This window comes from Pavona decussata, unplaced genomic scaffold (assembly GCF_977016875.1).
Source record: "Pavona decussata unplaced genomic scaffold, jaPavDecu1.1 SCAFFOLD_369, whole genome shotgun sequence".
Lineage (NCBI taxonomy): Eukaryota > Metazoa > Cnidaria > Anthozoa > Scleractinia > Agariciidae > Pavona > Pavona decussata.
In genome coordinates this window covers 120600-137369 of record NW_028145745.1, presented here as the reverse complement: position 1 = coordinate 137369, position 16770 = coordinate 120600, and the positions used below count along the sequence as shown (strand labels likewise).

The 16770-nt window shown below is 38.5% G+C and overlaps 1 protein-coding gene across 1 annotated transcript; it reads right to left on the bottom strand.

The window, feature by feature from the left end:
* Positions 1–1621: 1621 nt before the first annotated feature.
* LOC146452420 (uncharacterized) lies at positions 1622–2146 on the bottom strand. The gene has a single exon (XM_085097889.1). The coding sequence runs from the start codon at positions 2144–2146 to the stop codon at positions 1622–1624; it is 525 nt and encodes a 174-aa protein (XP_084954015.1).
* Between the last annotated feature and the right edge of the window lie 14624 nt (positions 2147–16770).

The following is a 16770-nucleotide window of genomic DNA, read 5'->3' as shown; positions in this document are numbered from 1 at the left end:
CGACTTGATTACATGTATTATTCGGCCATTGAGTCTGTACATTTCTGGTTTCCTTTCAGTACAAGAACATTTATGTGATTTTGGCCGTGTTCGAAAATTCACTGTCACTGTAGAAATATCACAAGTCACGTTTGATGACCCGGTTTACCCGATTTCCAATTAAAAACACAGGGCGCAGAGGAGTTAAATTTGATAAAATTACGGCTTAAATCCCTGGGAAATTGCGTCTCAGGCGGCCCAAGCTCAAGCTGTGAGTTGTGGTGATCATCTTGCGTAATAGCGATCACGGTGCAAATTTAAGAGTTTGTATGGGAATATTTACGATCGGGTTTAGGAGGTAAAAATTCCGAAAATTTCTCAAAAAAAATTGACATACCTTTTGTATACGGTGTACTGTTTGTTGTTTCTCTGTCTCCTTTTGCTGATTTGAGGTAATTTTAGCGAGTTATCGTTTCCTGGGTTTCACACTCCTAAGAGAAGGACCTTAGGAGTGTGAAACCCAGGAAACTCTTAAATTTGCGAGTTTATGTAGCTCGGAAAAAGTTTGAAGTGTCGCGAGTGGGTCGTTCGCTTAGTAAGCAGAGAGTACGCAAACTTATCTGGCTCACTGGATTCACTTAATCCTTCTTAAGGTAAATATAATAATTTGGATAAGCGAGAATCAGGAATTACAGAGAAATCCTATGAAATCTTCGGACTCCCGTACGAATAGCAAATACAAGTCGCCGCACGGGTGCCGTACGAATAGCCACTGTGTATTTTACTTCACCTTTACAACGGTAATCGGAACCATATACATGCGACATGTCAATCGACAACTGTAAACTGGATGGTGACATTTAAATCTTATTTACCTGGCACCGTTGACACAGCCTCAATTAAAAGTAAACCGCAATTTACTTAATCACGGAATTCCGGTACTTCCAGTTCAGACCCGTCTGCGTCTTGTCATGAGAGGGACTAGGGAGTCTCCCACATATTGTGATTGTACAATATCATAGTAAATGAAAAGGTCGTGAAAGCCATAGTCCAAGTCCGCTTCTCTTTCTGCAGTAGTGGTGTTTGAAAGAGTTTTGTCCGGAGAAAATCCCAGTAAATATGCCACATTATTCAAAGTCATGTCAGTGTTATTTTGCAACTGAATGGTGACCTTTCTACTGAGTGTGTTGTAAGAAAATTTAACGTCATCTTTGAAACGCTTTTCATTATCCACCAACTCGTTCATCTTTTGTAGTATGTCTTCAATGGAAGAATAATGACCCGGTGGAATGACCATAGCTTCCCATACTCCTTCTACCTCTTGGTTACGTAGATAAAAGCGGTTCCAAAAGTTCCCACGTACATTATCCCAAGTATGTGGGTAATGGATTTCCGTCAAAGCCACTTCCCATTCCCCAGTCAAACTGATAGTCTCGGGTAAACCAACTCGGTATTCAGATACCGTGTTATTTGGAAATTTATCCAGGCTACTGTTGCTGGGAAGGTGAAGATAAAACTGTGTTACCTCCATGATATCCTGTGCGCAAATGAAATTTCTACATGGGGAACAATTATTTTATAGATTACTACACCAGACGGAATTGCATTTTGAATAACTCCTTTATTTACTACGTCACAATCTTTACAACTTTGAAATGTTACTTTCTGGTACCCAACTATTAAATTTGTCAGGATAGCCTTTCCATTTCACAAAATATTCAACCACTCCTTTACGCTTTCTCTTGCGCAAAATCTTTTCCACGCGGTAGACATCATCGTTCTTGATTATTTTCTGCAGTTCAGTTTCATAAAATGTACCATCCAAGATTTCACCCGCATCATCTTTTAGTTTATAAACTGGTACCTGACGCGCCATTCGCTTATATACGGTAAACAATTCCTCTGTGAAATTAGGAAGATAAGACTTTTCAAAGAGTCGCTTAACCTTACTAATCCTTACACGATCCCCCACTGCAAACTTATAACGAACAAGTTTGTGTACATCGTCACCGTACAAGGTGTCCCACACTTTTGCTTCGTTGGATTTGGTCACTTGAGTTGGTTTCATCTTAATACTGCGATGGTAGGTGTTATTATAAGATTTCACTAACTGGGGTAGCACATCGACGTAAGTGAGAGTGTTTTTGGCCGTAAAATATTTATACATCTTGCCCTTAAAGCTGCGATTAAAACGTTCGACCACCGAGGCTTTTAAACCAGAGTTTACTGTAAAAAAAATCGATGTTGTTGTTACGCAGGAATGTCTGGAACAAGCGATTGAGGAACTCGGACCCCTGGTCAGTCTGAAGCTTCAGTGGCTTGCGCCCAGAAGATAGAATCGTTTGAAAGGCCTTGACCAGCTCTTGTCCCTGTTTTGTCTTCAAAGGGACAACCCAAGCATACTTGCTAAAAATATCTATGCAAGTTAGCAGATATTTGTAACCCTTGTTGTATCGACTCAGGCTTTGTACATCCACCAGATCGGCCTGAAACTGAGCATCTATGCCAGGTACAATAACTCGACTTCTCTTGTAATGCCTGCGCGCAGGTTTGTGAAGCGTATAAACATCTTGTTGACTCAGCCAATGTTGGACTTGTTTACGGGAAATTTTAGTCTTCCCTTGCTCTTTCACTGCTCGGTACACAGCATCTAAGCCACCGAAACTTGCGGGATGACTTGGGTTGAGATATATGCTCTCGAGTGTTTTCTCCATCGCAAAACTCGGAGTTTTGTACGATGACTTTGGCACCGCAACAAGCAAATACGCAGCGAATGCGATTAAATAATTTTTCTAATCCTATGGAGGATGAGAGTGGACAGCAACCCATCACTAGTGATCACTGGAAAGGCTCGTACTAGAATGGCTGTTCCTCCTATGTTACTCACTAATATAGCTACCGTCGCGTATCTGGGTAAGAGTGGGGACGAGGAATTCAAACAATAGTTCCCATTCTTCCGAGGTCAACCCCAGCTGCTCCGCGAAATTTAAAAAGACCACCAATCGACCCCAATTGATTTCTGAAAAGACTTCTGAATGAAGGCATTTTAACTTGTCAAGCATCGGTCCTGGAAGTTCACCAAATTGCTCTCTAAGAGATGTTATTTCATTTGAAGGTATACTCCTCGCTACAAGGCGGTAAAAGTAAAATCGTGTCCTAAGAACAGAGAGCGTTTGACCCATGTTAACGTGTAGATAGATAAACACACACTGGATCAAAATCAAATCGTGTACACATTTTATTGTTTTAAAAATAGAATTTGTTTTGAATTTCGTTAATTACATAGTCAAGGTCCATTCCTTTTTCTTCTTTTCTGATAATGTTTATAAGACACTGCACTTCTATCGGGTCAACGTTCATAACTTCTTCAGCGTTGTCATCTTTGTAGATTTCCACACTACTGAAATCGTTCGTTTTAAGACCACAAGGACCGTAGTAAAGAGCGTGCAATACGCGTTCTTTCATATCTTCATTATAATTTTCGAGCTCCAAAGAAGTGAGATATAGACTGGTCCAAGGCAACTTCGGCAACTCCGTCAGATAACTTTCCCATGTCTGGCCAAGCTTCAAGCCCAGAGTGCTGCAAACCCTTTCCACAGTTTTCATCACCACAGCAAGATCTATTTGCTCATGGGCTACATCATGATAATAGAACCACGCGTCTTCAGTATCCAGCATCAGGCAAGAGTGCTGTCTTTGACTGGGATGTTGTATAGTGCAACCATGGCATCGATTAACTTTTTCCTCTTGAACGAGCTTGTCAAAGAACGCAGCATAGGTAAGTTGAAACACATGCCCAATAATGGTCGCTACCTTCTTGCGTTGGATTTGTTCAACTTCGTCCACGGTTAACAGAGGTGTAGCGCTCAATTCGACTTGCATGTTTGAGGTACACATATTGGAAAAGAAAGCTTTGCTCAAGTTGACTGAGAAATGATAACGCTTTTAAAAATTCTGCGCCTTTTATTCAAACAGACAATACAAATATTAAGATCCAATCAGGGTTGTTATGGACCGGGCAAGTTTGGGCAGGCCTATTGTTTCTATTGTCATAAAAAAGGGAATCCAAATTAGTATGCGGGAAATCCAAGGGAAATCCATGGCGCGGTTAAATTTGACCATTATATACTACTCTTTTGGAAATTAAAATTAATCATATCTGTCTAGTCCATTAAGGGAGAAACTAATAAACTGTTTACTGTATTGGTTAAGGCTTGACCCCCTTAACCCTATTAAGCACCTTAAGACGCTAAATCACTTGCAATGAAAATACTAGCCACGCCTACACAATAGGAGTGTATTCAGTTTTGAGTGTCACGTGATATAGGAGTCACCTGATATGAGCCAGAAAAGCTTCTTTCCTTAAACAAGCTCCGCCCAAGCTTGTCAAGAAAACACGTTGATTTCTGGATTAAAGAAAATTCTTTTGGTTGCCGGCTAACTGTCAAAGGTGTGTCCAAATGCGGAAATTTTCTCTAATATCATAACAAATCCGTTAAACAAGAATTCGATGCATTTTATTTTCCACAGAATGGGCAATTATACAAGAACAAAACTCGGTAAATACACGGCTAACGTAACATGTTAAAAATCTTAAAAGTAGCCTGCACAATGATAAAGCCTAACGTTTGGGGTTACATTTCTTACGTTTAGTGGTTATAAATAATTACGTTCAGGGGTTAAATTTCTTAAGTTTGGGGGTTATAAATCCTTGCGTTGGGGGGCTACAACTCCTTACGTTCGGGAGTTAGATTTCTTAAGTTTGGGTGTTACAAAAACCTTACGTTCTGGGGTAAGATTTCTTACGTTTGGGGGTCATAAATACTTACGTTTGGGGGTTACAAATCCTTACGTTCGGGGGTTAGATTTCTTAGGTTTGGGGGCTACAAATCCTTAAGTTCGGAGGTAAGATTTCTTACATTTGAGGGTTAGATTTCTTACATTTAGGAGTTATAAATCCTTACGTTTGGGGGTTACATTTCTTACGTTTGGGGATTGCAAATCCTTACGTTCGGGGGTTACATTTCTTACCTTTGGGGGTTAGATTTCTTACATTTGGGGGTTATAAATCCTTACGTTTGGGGGTTATAAATCCTTATGATCGGGGGTTAGATTTCTTACGTTTGCGGGTTATAATTCCTTACCTTCGTGGGTTTTATTTTTTTACATTTAAGGATTACAAATCCTTACGTTTGGGGGTTAGATTTCTTACGTTTGGAGGTTAAATTTCTTACATTTGGGGGTTATAAATCCTTACGTTCGGGGGTTGGATTTCTTACGTTTCGGGGTTATAAATCCTTACGTTTGGCGGTTACAAATCCTTACGTCCAGGGATTAGAATTCTTACATTTGGGGGTTAAAAATCCTTAGGTTTAAAGGTTGGATTTCTTATGTTTGGGGGTTATAAATCCTTACGTTCGGGAGTTAGACTTCTTACGTTTGGATGTTACAAATCCTTACGTTTGGGGGTTTTACATGTAAATCCTTACATTCAGGGGTTACATTTCTTACGTTTGGGGGGGTAGATTTCTTACGTTAGGGGGTTATAAATCCTTACGTTAGGGGGTTAGATTTCTTACGTTTGGAGGTTAGATTTCTTACATTTGGGGATTATAAGTCCTTACGTTTGGGGGTTATAAATCCTCATGTTCGGGGGTTAGATTTGTTACGTTTCGGGGTTATAAATCCTTACGTTTGGGGGTTAGATTTCTTAAGTTTGGGGGTTATAAATCCTTACGTTTAGAGGTTACAAATCATTACGTCCGGGGGTTAGATTTCTTACATTTGGGGGTTACAGATCCTTACGTTTGGGGGTTAGCTTTCTTACGTTTGGGGGATATAAATCCTTACATTCGAGGGTTAAATTTCTTACGTTAGGGGGTCATAAATCCTTACGTTAGGGGGTTATAAATCCTTAAGTTTGGGGGTTGGATTTTTTATGTTTGAGGGTTAGATTTTTTACATTTGGGGGATTATAAATCCTTACGTTCGGGGGTTAGATTTCTTACGTTTGGGAGTTAGATTTCTAACGTTTTGGGGGTTATAAATCCTTTCTTTTGGGAGTTAGATTTCTCATGTTTAAGGGTTATAAATCCTTACGTTCGGGGATTAGATTTCTTACGTTTAGGGGTTAGATTTCTTACGTTTGAGGGTTATAAATCCTTAAGATTGGAGGTTAGATATTTTACGTTTGGGGATTATAAATCCTTATGTTTGGGACTTAGATTTCTTACGTTTGGCGGTTATAAATCCTTAGCTTTGGTTGTTATAAATCCTTAAATTTGAAGGTTAGATTTCTTACGTTTGGGGGTTACAAATCCTTACGTCCGGGGGTTAGAATTCTTACATTTGGGGGTTACAAATCCTTACGTTTGGGGATTGGACTTCTTATGTTTGGGGGTTATAAATCCTTACGTTCGGGGGTTAGATTTCTTACGTTTGTATGTTACAAATCCTTACGTTTAAGGGTTATAAATCCTTACATTTGGGGGTTAGATTTCTTACGTTTGGGGGTAAGATTTCTTACGTTAGGGGGTTATAAATCCTTACGTTTGGGGGTCAAAAATCCTTATGTTCCATTGTTAGATTTCTTACGTTTGGGGGTTATAAATCCTTACCTTCGTGGGTTAGATTTTTTACGTTTGGGGATTACAAATTGCTACGTTTGGAGGTTAGATTTCTTACGTTTAGAGGTTAGATTTCTTACATTTGGGGATTATAAATCTTTACGTTTGGGGGTTATAAATCCTCACGTTCGGGGGTTAGATTTGTTAGGTCTCGGGGTTATAAATCCTTACGTTTGGGGGTTATAAATCCTTACGTCCGGGGATTAGAATTCTTACATTTAGGGGTTACAAATCCTTACGTTTGAAGGTTGGATTTCTTATGTTTGAGGGTTATAAATTCTTACGTTGAAGGGTTAGATTTCTTACGTTTGGATGTTACAAATCTTTACGTTTGGGGGTTTTAAATCTTCACATTCGGGGGTTACATTTCTTACGTTTCGGGGTTAGATTTCTTACGTTTGGAGGTTAGATTTCTTTCATTTGGGGGTTATAAATTCTTACGTTTGGGGGTTATCAATCCTCATGTTCGGGGGTTAGATTTCTTACGTTTCGGAATTATCAATCCTTACGTTTGGGGGTTCGTTTTCCTAATTTTGGGGGTTATAAATCCTTACTTTTGGGGGCTACAAATTCTTACATCCAGGGGTTAGATTTCTTACAGTTGGGGGTTACAAATCCTCATGTTTGAGGGTTATAAATCCTTACGTTCGAAGGTTAGATTTCTCACGTTTCGATGTTACAAATCCTTACGTTTGGGGGTTAGATTTCTTATGTTTGGGGGTTATAAATCCTTACGTTGAGGGGTTAGATTTCTTACGTTTGGATCTTAGAAATCCTTACGTTTGGGGGGTTTAAATCCTTACATTCGGAGGTTACATTTCTTACGTTTGGCGGTTATATTTCTTACGTTTGGAGGTTAGATTTCTTACATTTGGGGATTATAAATCCTTATGTTTGGGACTTAGATTACTTACGTTTGTTGGTTATAAATCCTTAGCTTTGGTTGTTATAAATCCTTACGTTTAAGGGTTAGATTTCTTACGTTTGGGGGATATCAATCCTTACGTTAGGGGGTTACAAATCCTCACGTGTGGGGGTTAGAATTCTTACATTTGGGGGTTACAAATCCTTACGTTTGGGGATTGGATTTCTTATGTTTTGGGGGTTATAAATCCTTACGTTCAAGGGTTAGATTTCTAACCTTTGGATGTTACAAATCTTTACGTTTGGGGGTTTTAAATCCTTACATTCGGGGGTTACATTTCGTACGTTTGGGGGTTAGATTTCTTACGTTTGGAGGTTAAATTTCTTACATTTGAGGATTATAAATCCTTACGTTTGAGGGTTCGATTTCCTAATTTTGGAGGTTATAAATCCTTACTTTTGGGTGTTAAAAATTCTTACGTCCGGGGGTTAGATTTCTTACATTTGGGGGTTACAAATCCTCACGTTTGGGGGTTATAAATCCTTACGTTCGAAGGTTAGATTTCTCACGTTTGGATGTTACAAATCCCTACGTTTGGGGGTTAGATTTCTTATATTTGGGGGTTATAAATCCTTACATTTGGGGGTTAGATTTCTTTCGTTAGAGGGTTATAAATCCTTAAGTTAGGGGGTTATAAATCTTTAAGTTTGGGGGTTGGAATTCTTATGTTTGAGGGTTAGATTTCTTACATTTCGGGGTTATAAATCCTTACGTTCGGGGGTTAGATTTCTTACGTTTGGGAGTTAGATTTCTTACGTTTTGGGGGTTATAAATCCTTACTTTTGGGGGTTAGATTTCTTATGTTTAAGGGTTATCAATCCTTACGTTCCGGGAGTAGATTTCTTACCTTTAGGGGTTAGATTTTTTACGTTTGAGGGTTATAAATCCTTAAGTTTGGGGGTTATAAATCCTTAAGATTGGGGGTTACAAATCCTTATGTTTGGGACTTAGATTACTTACGTTTGGTGGTTATAAATCCTTACGCTTAAGGGTTAGATTTCGTACGTTTGGGGGTCATCAATCCTTACGTTAGGGGGTTACAAATCCTTGCGTGCGGGGGTTAGAATTCTTACATTTGGGGGTTACAAATCCTTACCTTTGGGGATTGGACTTCTTATGTTTGGGGGTTATAAATCCTTACGTTCGGGAGTTATATTTCTTACGTTTGGATGTTACAAATCCTTACGTTTGGGGGTTATAAATCCTTACATTCGGGGGTTAGATTTCTTACGTTTTGGGGTAAGATTTCTTACGTTAAGAGGTTATAAATCGTTACGTTTGGAGGTTATAAATCCTTATGTTCGATTGTTAGATTTCTTACGTTTGGGGGTTATAAATCCTTACCTTCGTGGGTTAGATTTTTTTACGTTTGGGGGTTATAATTCCTTACGTTCGGGGGTTAGATTTCTTACGTTTAGAGGTTAGATTTCTTACATTTGGGGATTATAAATCCTTACGTTTGGGGGTTATAAATCTTCACATTCGGGGGTTAGATTTCTTAGGTCTCGGGGTTATAAATCCTTACGTTTGGGGGTTAAAAATCCGTAGGTACGGGGATTAGAAGTATTACATTTAGGGGTTACAAATCCTTACGTTTGAAGGTTGGATTTCTTTTGTTTGAGGGTTTATAAATTCTTACGTTCAGGGGTTAGATTTCTTTCGTTTGGGGGTTTTAAATTATTATATTCGGGGGTTACATTTCTTACGTTTGGGGGTTAGATTTCTTACGTTAGGGGGTTAGATTTCTTACGTTTGGAGGTTAGATTTCTTTCATTTGGGGGTTATAAATCCTTACGTTTGGGGGTTATAAATCCTCATATTCGGGAGTTAGATTACTTACGTTTGGATGTTACAAATCCTTACGTTTGAGGGTTAGATTTCTTACGTCTACGGGGTTATAAATCCTTACATTCGGGGGTTAGATTTCTTACGTTTGGGGGTAAGATTTCTTACATCAGGGCCCAGTTGTTCAAAGCCCGATTAATCTAATCCTGGATTAGCGTGAACTATAATTGAGTTTAATTTCTAATAAACAGTGAATTTTTCAGAAAGATTTTTTCCCCTCAGTTTTGACTTAGACTTTCCTTTAACATTAGCTTAAAATAAGCTTTTAAAATCATGTTTAACGATCGAGCTGAAAACCTCGGTTAACTTTTAGTCCTGGATTAGCATTAATCGGCTTTCGAACACCCGGGCCCAGGGGGGTTATAAATCCTTACGTTGAGGGATTGTAAATCTTTAAGTTTGGGAGTTGGATTTCTGATGTTTGCGGGTTAGATTTTTTACGTTTAGAGGTTATAAATCCTTACGTTCGGGGGTTAGATTTCTTACGTTTGGAGGTTAGATTTCTTATATTTGGGGGTTATAAATCGTCACGTTTGGGGGTATATATCCTTACGTTCAAGGGTTAGATTTCTTACGTTTCGGGGTTATAAATCCTTACGTTTGATGGTTAGATTTCTTAAGTTGGGAGATTAAATTTCTTTCGTTTGCGGATTATAAGTCCTTATCTTTGGGAGTTAGATTTCTTATGTTTAAGAATTATAAATCCTTAGCTTTCGTTGTTATAAATCCTTACGTTTTAAGGTTAGATTTCTCACGTTTGGGGTTACAAACCCTTACGTTTGGGGATTGGATTTCTTATCTTTGGGAGTTATAAATCCTTAGGTTCGGGGTTAGATTTCTTACGTCTGAAGGTTATAAATCCTTACATTTGGACGTTAAATTTTTTACGTTTGGGGGTAAGATCTCTTACGTTAGGGGGTTGTGAATCTTTAAGTTTGGGAGTTGGATTTCTGATGTTTGGGGGTTAGATTTCTTACGTTTGGAGGTTAGATTTCTTACATTTGGGGATTATAAATCTTTCTGTTTGGGGGTTAGATTTCTTATCTTTGGGGGTTATATATCCTTACGTTTAGGGGTTAGATTTCTTACGTTTCGGGGTTATAAATCCTTACGTTTGATGGTTAGATTTCTTAAGTTTGGGGGTTATAAATCCTTACGTTTGGGGGTTACAAATCCTTACGTCTGGGGGTTAGATTTCTTACTTTTTGGGGGTTACAAATCCTTACGTTTGGGGCCAGTTATAAATCCTTACGTTCGGGGGTTAGATTTCTTACGTTTGGAGGTCAGATTTCTTGCATTTGGGGATTATAAATCCTTACGTTTGAAGGTTATATTTCTTAGGTTTAGGGGTTATATATCCTTACGTTCAGGGGTTACATTTCTTACGTTTCGGGGCTGTAAATCCTTACGATTGATGGTTAGATTTCTTAAGTTTGGGGGTTATAAATCCTTACGATTGGGGGTTACAAATCCTTACGTCTGGGGGTTAGATTTCTTACTTTTTGGGGGTTACAAATCCTTACGTTTGGGGGTTATAAATCCTTACGTTCGGGGGTTAGATTTCTTACGTTTGGAGGTCAGATTTCTTGCATTTGGGGATTATAAATCCTTACGTTTGAAGGTTATATTTCTTAGGTTTAGGGGTTATATATCCTTACGTTCAGGGGTTACATTTCTTACGTTTCGGGGTTGTAAATCCTTACGATTGATGGTTAGATTTCTTAAGAGCGGCTTCCCACAAATATCGACCGAAATCAACTTTTGGTGGCACAAGTCAAAAAATCGATTTCGCTCATATTTTGCTCATAGGTAGGCCCTATTAAGAAACAAAACGAGCTGTAGTTAGTTTGCTCAAATACGGCTTCCTTACGCGTAAACATGCGAAAAACGATTTTCAACTCAGTTGAGCCAAAATCCGCTTCCCGCCGGACGGAATTTTCCTTAACTTTGGCCGGCTGCGTATCAATCCACAGTCTGTCACGGATCTTGAAATAACATCTACTGTTTTTCTAGGTCTTCTACTTCTGTTCCACAGAAAAACATTCAAAACATACGTTACTTTTATGCCCGAAACTGATCTAGAACAACATGCTATAAATGCAAATTTTTAACAACCAAATTTTCGAACTTAAATACCGGCAATTTTACCCATGGGCAATAACTTAGATTATCATAAAATGACTTTCTATGGCTTCACTGTGTACTTATCAATCATAATATCAAAACAAAGGTTTGGGTAAATTATTTTAAGTGACTCGCAGGGCTTCGAATTTATCACCTACCCTGTCGAAAATCTGGCATTCGCATTGTAAACAATGGCGTGGCATAGCCGGTGACCGCGAACTACGAAAGCCAAAAGAGATTCAAAAACGTGCATTATTTTGAGACATAAAGGTAGGGAAACTAAGCTGATACCTTAATCAACAATCTAACATAAGATTTGGGCATCTTCTTCATCTATCTGTGCTCGATACAAGCATAATTAGTGTGTCGACGAGTTCATTTTTAGTATTTCATGATCATTTCATGCACGTTTTAACAAGCATTTAGCATCGAATTCTTCATTAACCCGCACTGGAATTATTTCTGTACTCTTAGGCCATGTCCACACGTATCCGGAAATTTTTTTTTCCGCAAATATTTTTTTGCGGATGCGAAAATTTTCGCGTCCACACGCAGCGTATTCGAATCGTTTTCAGCCGTCCACACGTATCCGATTGTATCCGGAACTTTTCTGATTTGCTCTAGTGCCCAGTTCTAAAATTCTCTCTCCATTCTTCTTCGATCGTTGTGCCATTGATAAAATTGTCCCACTATGCGCTTGTCCTTCCTGGTCGCGTCCAGAATAACAATCTCAAAACATCCTGTCGATCTCTAATGTATTGGTTGTGTAAATTTATCACAGCTGCATTTATCTGAACGCATGATATCAAGCTAGAAATCAGAGCAACTAACAAAGAAGCTACAACCCGGTTTGCTGTACGCCATGTTTGTTTATAATGCTCGCCGTGAAGACTGGATCCAAGAGAATGACGAAAGCGTATTCAAAAATTTCCGGATACGACCGTCCACACGTATACGTATTCGTATCGGATAAAAAAATTTCCACTCTGGAGAGCGTTTTCAAAAATTTCCGGATACGGCCGGAAAATACGCTGGATACGTGTGGACGCAAGCCGTATTCGTAAAAAAAATTTGCGTTTTCACAAATTTCCGGATACGTGTGGACGACGCCTTACCCTCTGAATCAAGAGAACTTTGACAAAACAATCCAGTTTACGAATTAATAAACATTTCTGTATTTTTCTAATAAACAACTAGCAAGCTACACTGTTGCGTGACAACCATGAACCGGAAGTGTCACCATAAAGATTTCTATGTTTCGATGTCTTCTTCTGCCATGATGATTTAAAATTGGGGATAAAGACCATTTTAAGCGACTAGTTTTCCTAACTAATGTCCGTTTGCTTCCATACTTCGCACGAAAAATAAATACTCAGAAACGAGCACATTATATTCGAAGTCCAACAAAGCATTTTAAATGCCGTCAAATTTGGTCGGTATGTTAATTGTCCCCTTTAACTCATCCACAACTGATGAAGAGGAAACGACTTCTTTCTGGAGAGAAACGAAAAATAACTAAAACAGAACATTGTGTCAATGTCACGAAGTAGCAATAAGGACATGCTACGGCTCCTATACATTTGGTATTTCTGGGCGTTTTCCATTTACCAAGATACTCCAGAAATTCCGGTTGGGTTGTAAATGGAACATGCTTTTTTTGGTTCGCTCCACTGAAACATTTCCGGAAAGAATGGAACTTGTGAAAAGGTAGTCCCGTTTTCCCGTTGAAAACTTTTCCGATGGAACTGCGTGTTCCATTTATGAGTTTCACAAGGTTTGACCAGTTCCAGGCTGTTCACGACCATATCTTCGGTAAGGAAATATGCCGGCTTCTTCTACTCCCTCGGTGATTTTCCTATCCTCGAGTAGTACTTTATACGAATGCTCGGTGTGTCATGGCTTGGCTCCAGATTTTCAAGCGTTAATTTATCACAACTGTGCCATGTATGTCAATGGTAAGTAGTATTTATCGAAGAAAACATTACATCTCACCCTCGGGTTCTTTGAGTGTTCTGATTATTTCCCGCCTTGAAGCCTAAAATTTTGCATCTGTAATTAAACAAGGTCTTTTGTCATTCACCCTTTCACAGCAGCTGTTTCAAGTGCGTGTCGTTGAGCAGCTCTTCCTGTGGCTTGTACTTCTCTGCACAGAGCTTCAATGGTCCCTCAAATCATCCTGGAGTGGCTTTTAAATTCATCAATCGTATAAGCTTATCTATATCGCGGCAAAATACTTTCATAAAAACCTTGATTTTGGTGAAGATCGCGTCTCATATAGGTTGCAATCGTCGCCAGGATAGCAATGTCATCATAATTTTTTGAATTCACGAGACTCTCTTCTTCCAAAGACCGACTCTACAATTTCGTTTAACCACAAAAATTGTGCCGCCATTTTGTATTTTTTGTGCGGAATACATCGGACGGAGAAGGAAATGGATGGAAGATGTGTTAAATGGAACACGTTCTTCACCGATAAACATTTCCCACCGAAATTCTCGGAATTTTCCGGAATCTTTTGGTAAATGGAAAACGCCCGCTGTGTCTACCTTCTCTCCTATTTATCCAGGAATACCTTAAACTGCCTCTTATAAGCCCTGGGGCCCGTTTCTCGAAAGTCCCAGTAACTTACCGGGGCCGATAAGTGTCTTTTGTGATAAATGTTTCTCAACAGATAAGCCCAAATCGTCATCGTCTTGATGTTTCGTGGCCGAATGGGCAAGAATAAGCTGAACCTCGTTCCACATCTTAAAAACCATAACATGACTTGTGCTGGTCAATATTCTTTGTACAGGACAGCAGGGGTACTGTCTCTCTGGACCTTGTTCTGTCTGCGATCAAACGAACATTGCCCACCAACTATCAACGTAAACGAACACCAAACTTCCATGCTCGCCGTTTAGTTTACAGTTCCTTACTGTTTCTCTGGTGTAATAATAATTCAATTTATTCATACGTCCAAAAAAGCAATGAGGACGTTCAAAAATCTAATTAGTTAATTACGTTGATCTTCACATAAAGAATATTTCAGGATCAAAAAGCGCAGCAAAATAACATTACTAATAACACGGGTATTGACCACTATCTTGGTTTCATTAAATTTGTTACGGCCTTTATTGTTATTACTTTTTGTTATTACTTTTTCCCCTTTTTTTGGTTGTTGTTATTGTCGTTGAGTGTGCGTGTGCTTTCTTTTGCAAATTTAATAAACTAAATCACGCAGTTTTTGCATCTATAATTCACTAATCACGAGCTCTCATTTTTAGATGTATGATGATTGGAAAACTCTATAGACAATGTTTTTAAAAACGGAGATGGACCCTTTATGCTATTTCTCTTCCCTTTCTTTATTTACAGAGATCTAAAAAACTCGCTCATGATCAACGGACGAGTGAAACAAACATTACTTCGAACGTATATTTCACGCAAACGATGCAGTAATTAACATAACAGTCGAAACTTTTAATCAGGTTAATGTCGTTCAAATCTGCTGCGTTTTACCTATTTCTAGTTTAATTTATTCATGGCAGTGATAAAGAAAGAAGGAAAAAAAATTTCCAATTATTTGTTTCAACATAATATTACACAATAACGAACTGGACTCCGCATCAGAGCGAACGGATACTCTGAAATTTCCAGTTATGAAAGGCAGCCGAAATATATATTTGTCCGTAACGCTACCGAACTTTCGATCCAAAGATTTTTCGAATGCGAATGAAAAATGCTTCCTTTTAAAGTCGCTTTATTTTTTTTTTTCTAAAAGGAAAAAATATTTGTACCCGTGACAGTGTGTCACGCCATCTTTTTTACGCTTCGATCGCCAAATCTCAAGAAAATGCTGACAAATCTGAAGCCTAGCAGGTCATTTATTTTCATTTACCCAGAGTTTTGTTTTTATATTATGATCAATAGGTATACAGTGAAGCCATAGAAAGTCATTATAGGGAAATCTAAGTTATCGCCCGTGGGTAAAATTGGCAATGTTTTAGTGCTTAAATGTGGTTGCTGAAAATTTGCATTTATAGCATGCTTTTCTAAACCTATATCGGACGTAAAAGTAACTTAGGTTTTAAATGTTTTTCCGTGAAACAGAAGAAGAAGACCTAATAGAGCAATAAATGCCATTTGCAGGTTAGTAACAGTCTGTGGATTGATACGCGACCCGTCGAAAGTTAAGGAAAATTCCATCCCGCCGAAAGCGGACTTTGAGCTCAAATGAGACAAAATCGATTTTCGCATAATTACGCGAAAGGAAGCGGTATTTGGAAAAACTAACTACAGCTCAGTTTGTTTCTCACTAGGGACTACCTATGAGCAAAATATGAACAAAATCGATTTTTTGACTTGTGCCACCACTTGGTCGATATTTGTGGAAAGTCGCTCTTAAATGTTAGGGTTATAAATCCTTACGATTGGGGGTTACAAATCCTTACGTCTTGGGGTTAGATTTCTTACTTTTGGGGGGTTACAAATCCTTACGTTTGGTTTTTACAATTCCTTACGTTTGCGGGTTAGATTTCTTACGTTTGGAGGTTATAAATCCTTATGTTCGATTGATAGATTTCTTACGTTTGGGGTTATAAATCCTTACCTTCGTGGGTTAGATTTTTTACGTTTGGGGGTTATAATTCCTTACGTTCGGGAGTTAGATTTCTTACGTTTAGAGGTTAGATTTCTTACATTTGGGGGTTATAAATCCTTACGTTTAGGGGTTATAAATCTTCACATTCGGGGGTTAGATTTCTTAGGTCTCGGGGTTATAAATCCTTACGTTTGGGGGTTAAAAATCCGTACGTACGGGGATTAGAATTATTACATTTAGGGGTTACAAATCCTTACGTTTGAAGGTTGGATTTCTTTTGTTTGAGAGTTTATAAATTCTTACATTCAGGGGTTAGATTTCTTACGTTTGGGGGTTTTAAATTCTTATATTCGGGGGTTACATTTCTTACGTTTGGGGGTTAGATTTCTTACGTTAGGGGGTTAGATTTCTTACGTTTGGAGGTTAGATTTCTTTCATTTGGGGGTTATAAATCCTTACCTTTGGGGGGTTATAAATCCTCATGTTCGGGGGTTAGATTTCTTACTTTTCGGAGTTATAAATCCTTACGTTTGGGAGTTAGATTTCTTAATTTTAAGGTTATAAATCCTTACTTTTTTGGGTTACAAATCCTCACGTTTGGGGGTTGTAAATCTTTACGTTCGAAGGTTAAATTTCTCATGTTTGGATATTACAAATCCTTACGTTTGGGGGTTATATTTCTTACGTTTGGG

Coding starts and splice junctions, on each gene's coding strand:
- LOC146452420 (XM_085097889.1), bottom strand. CDS start 2,146: ATGTATAAATATTTTACGGCCAAAAACACTCTCACTTACGTCGATGTG.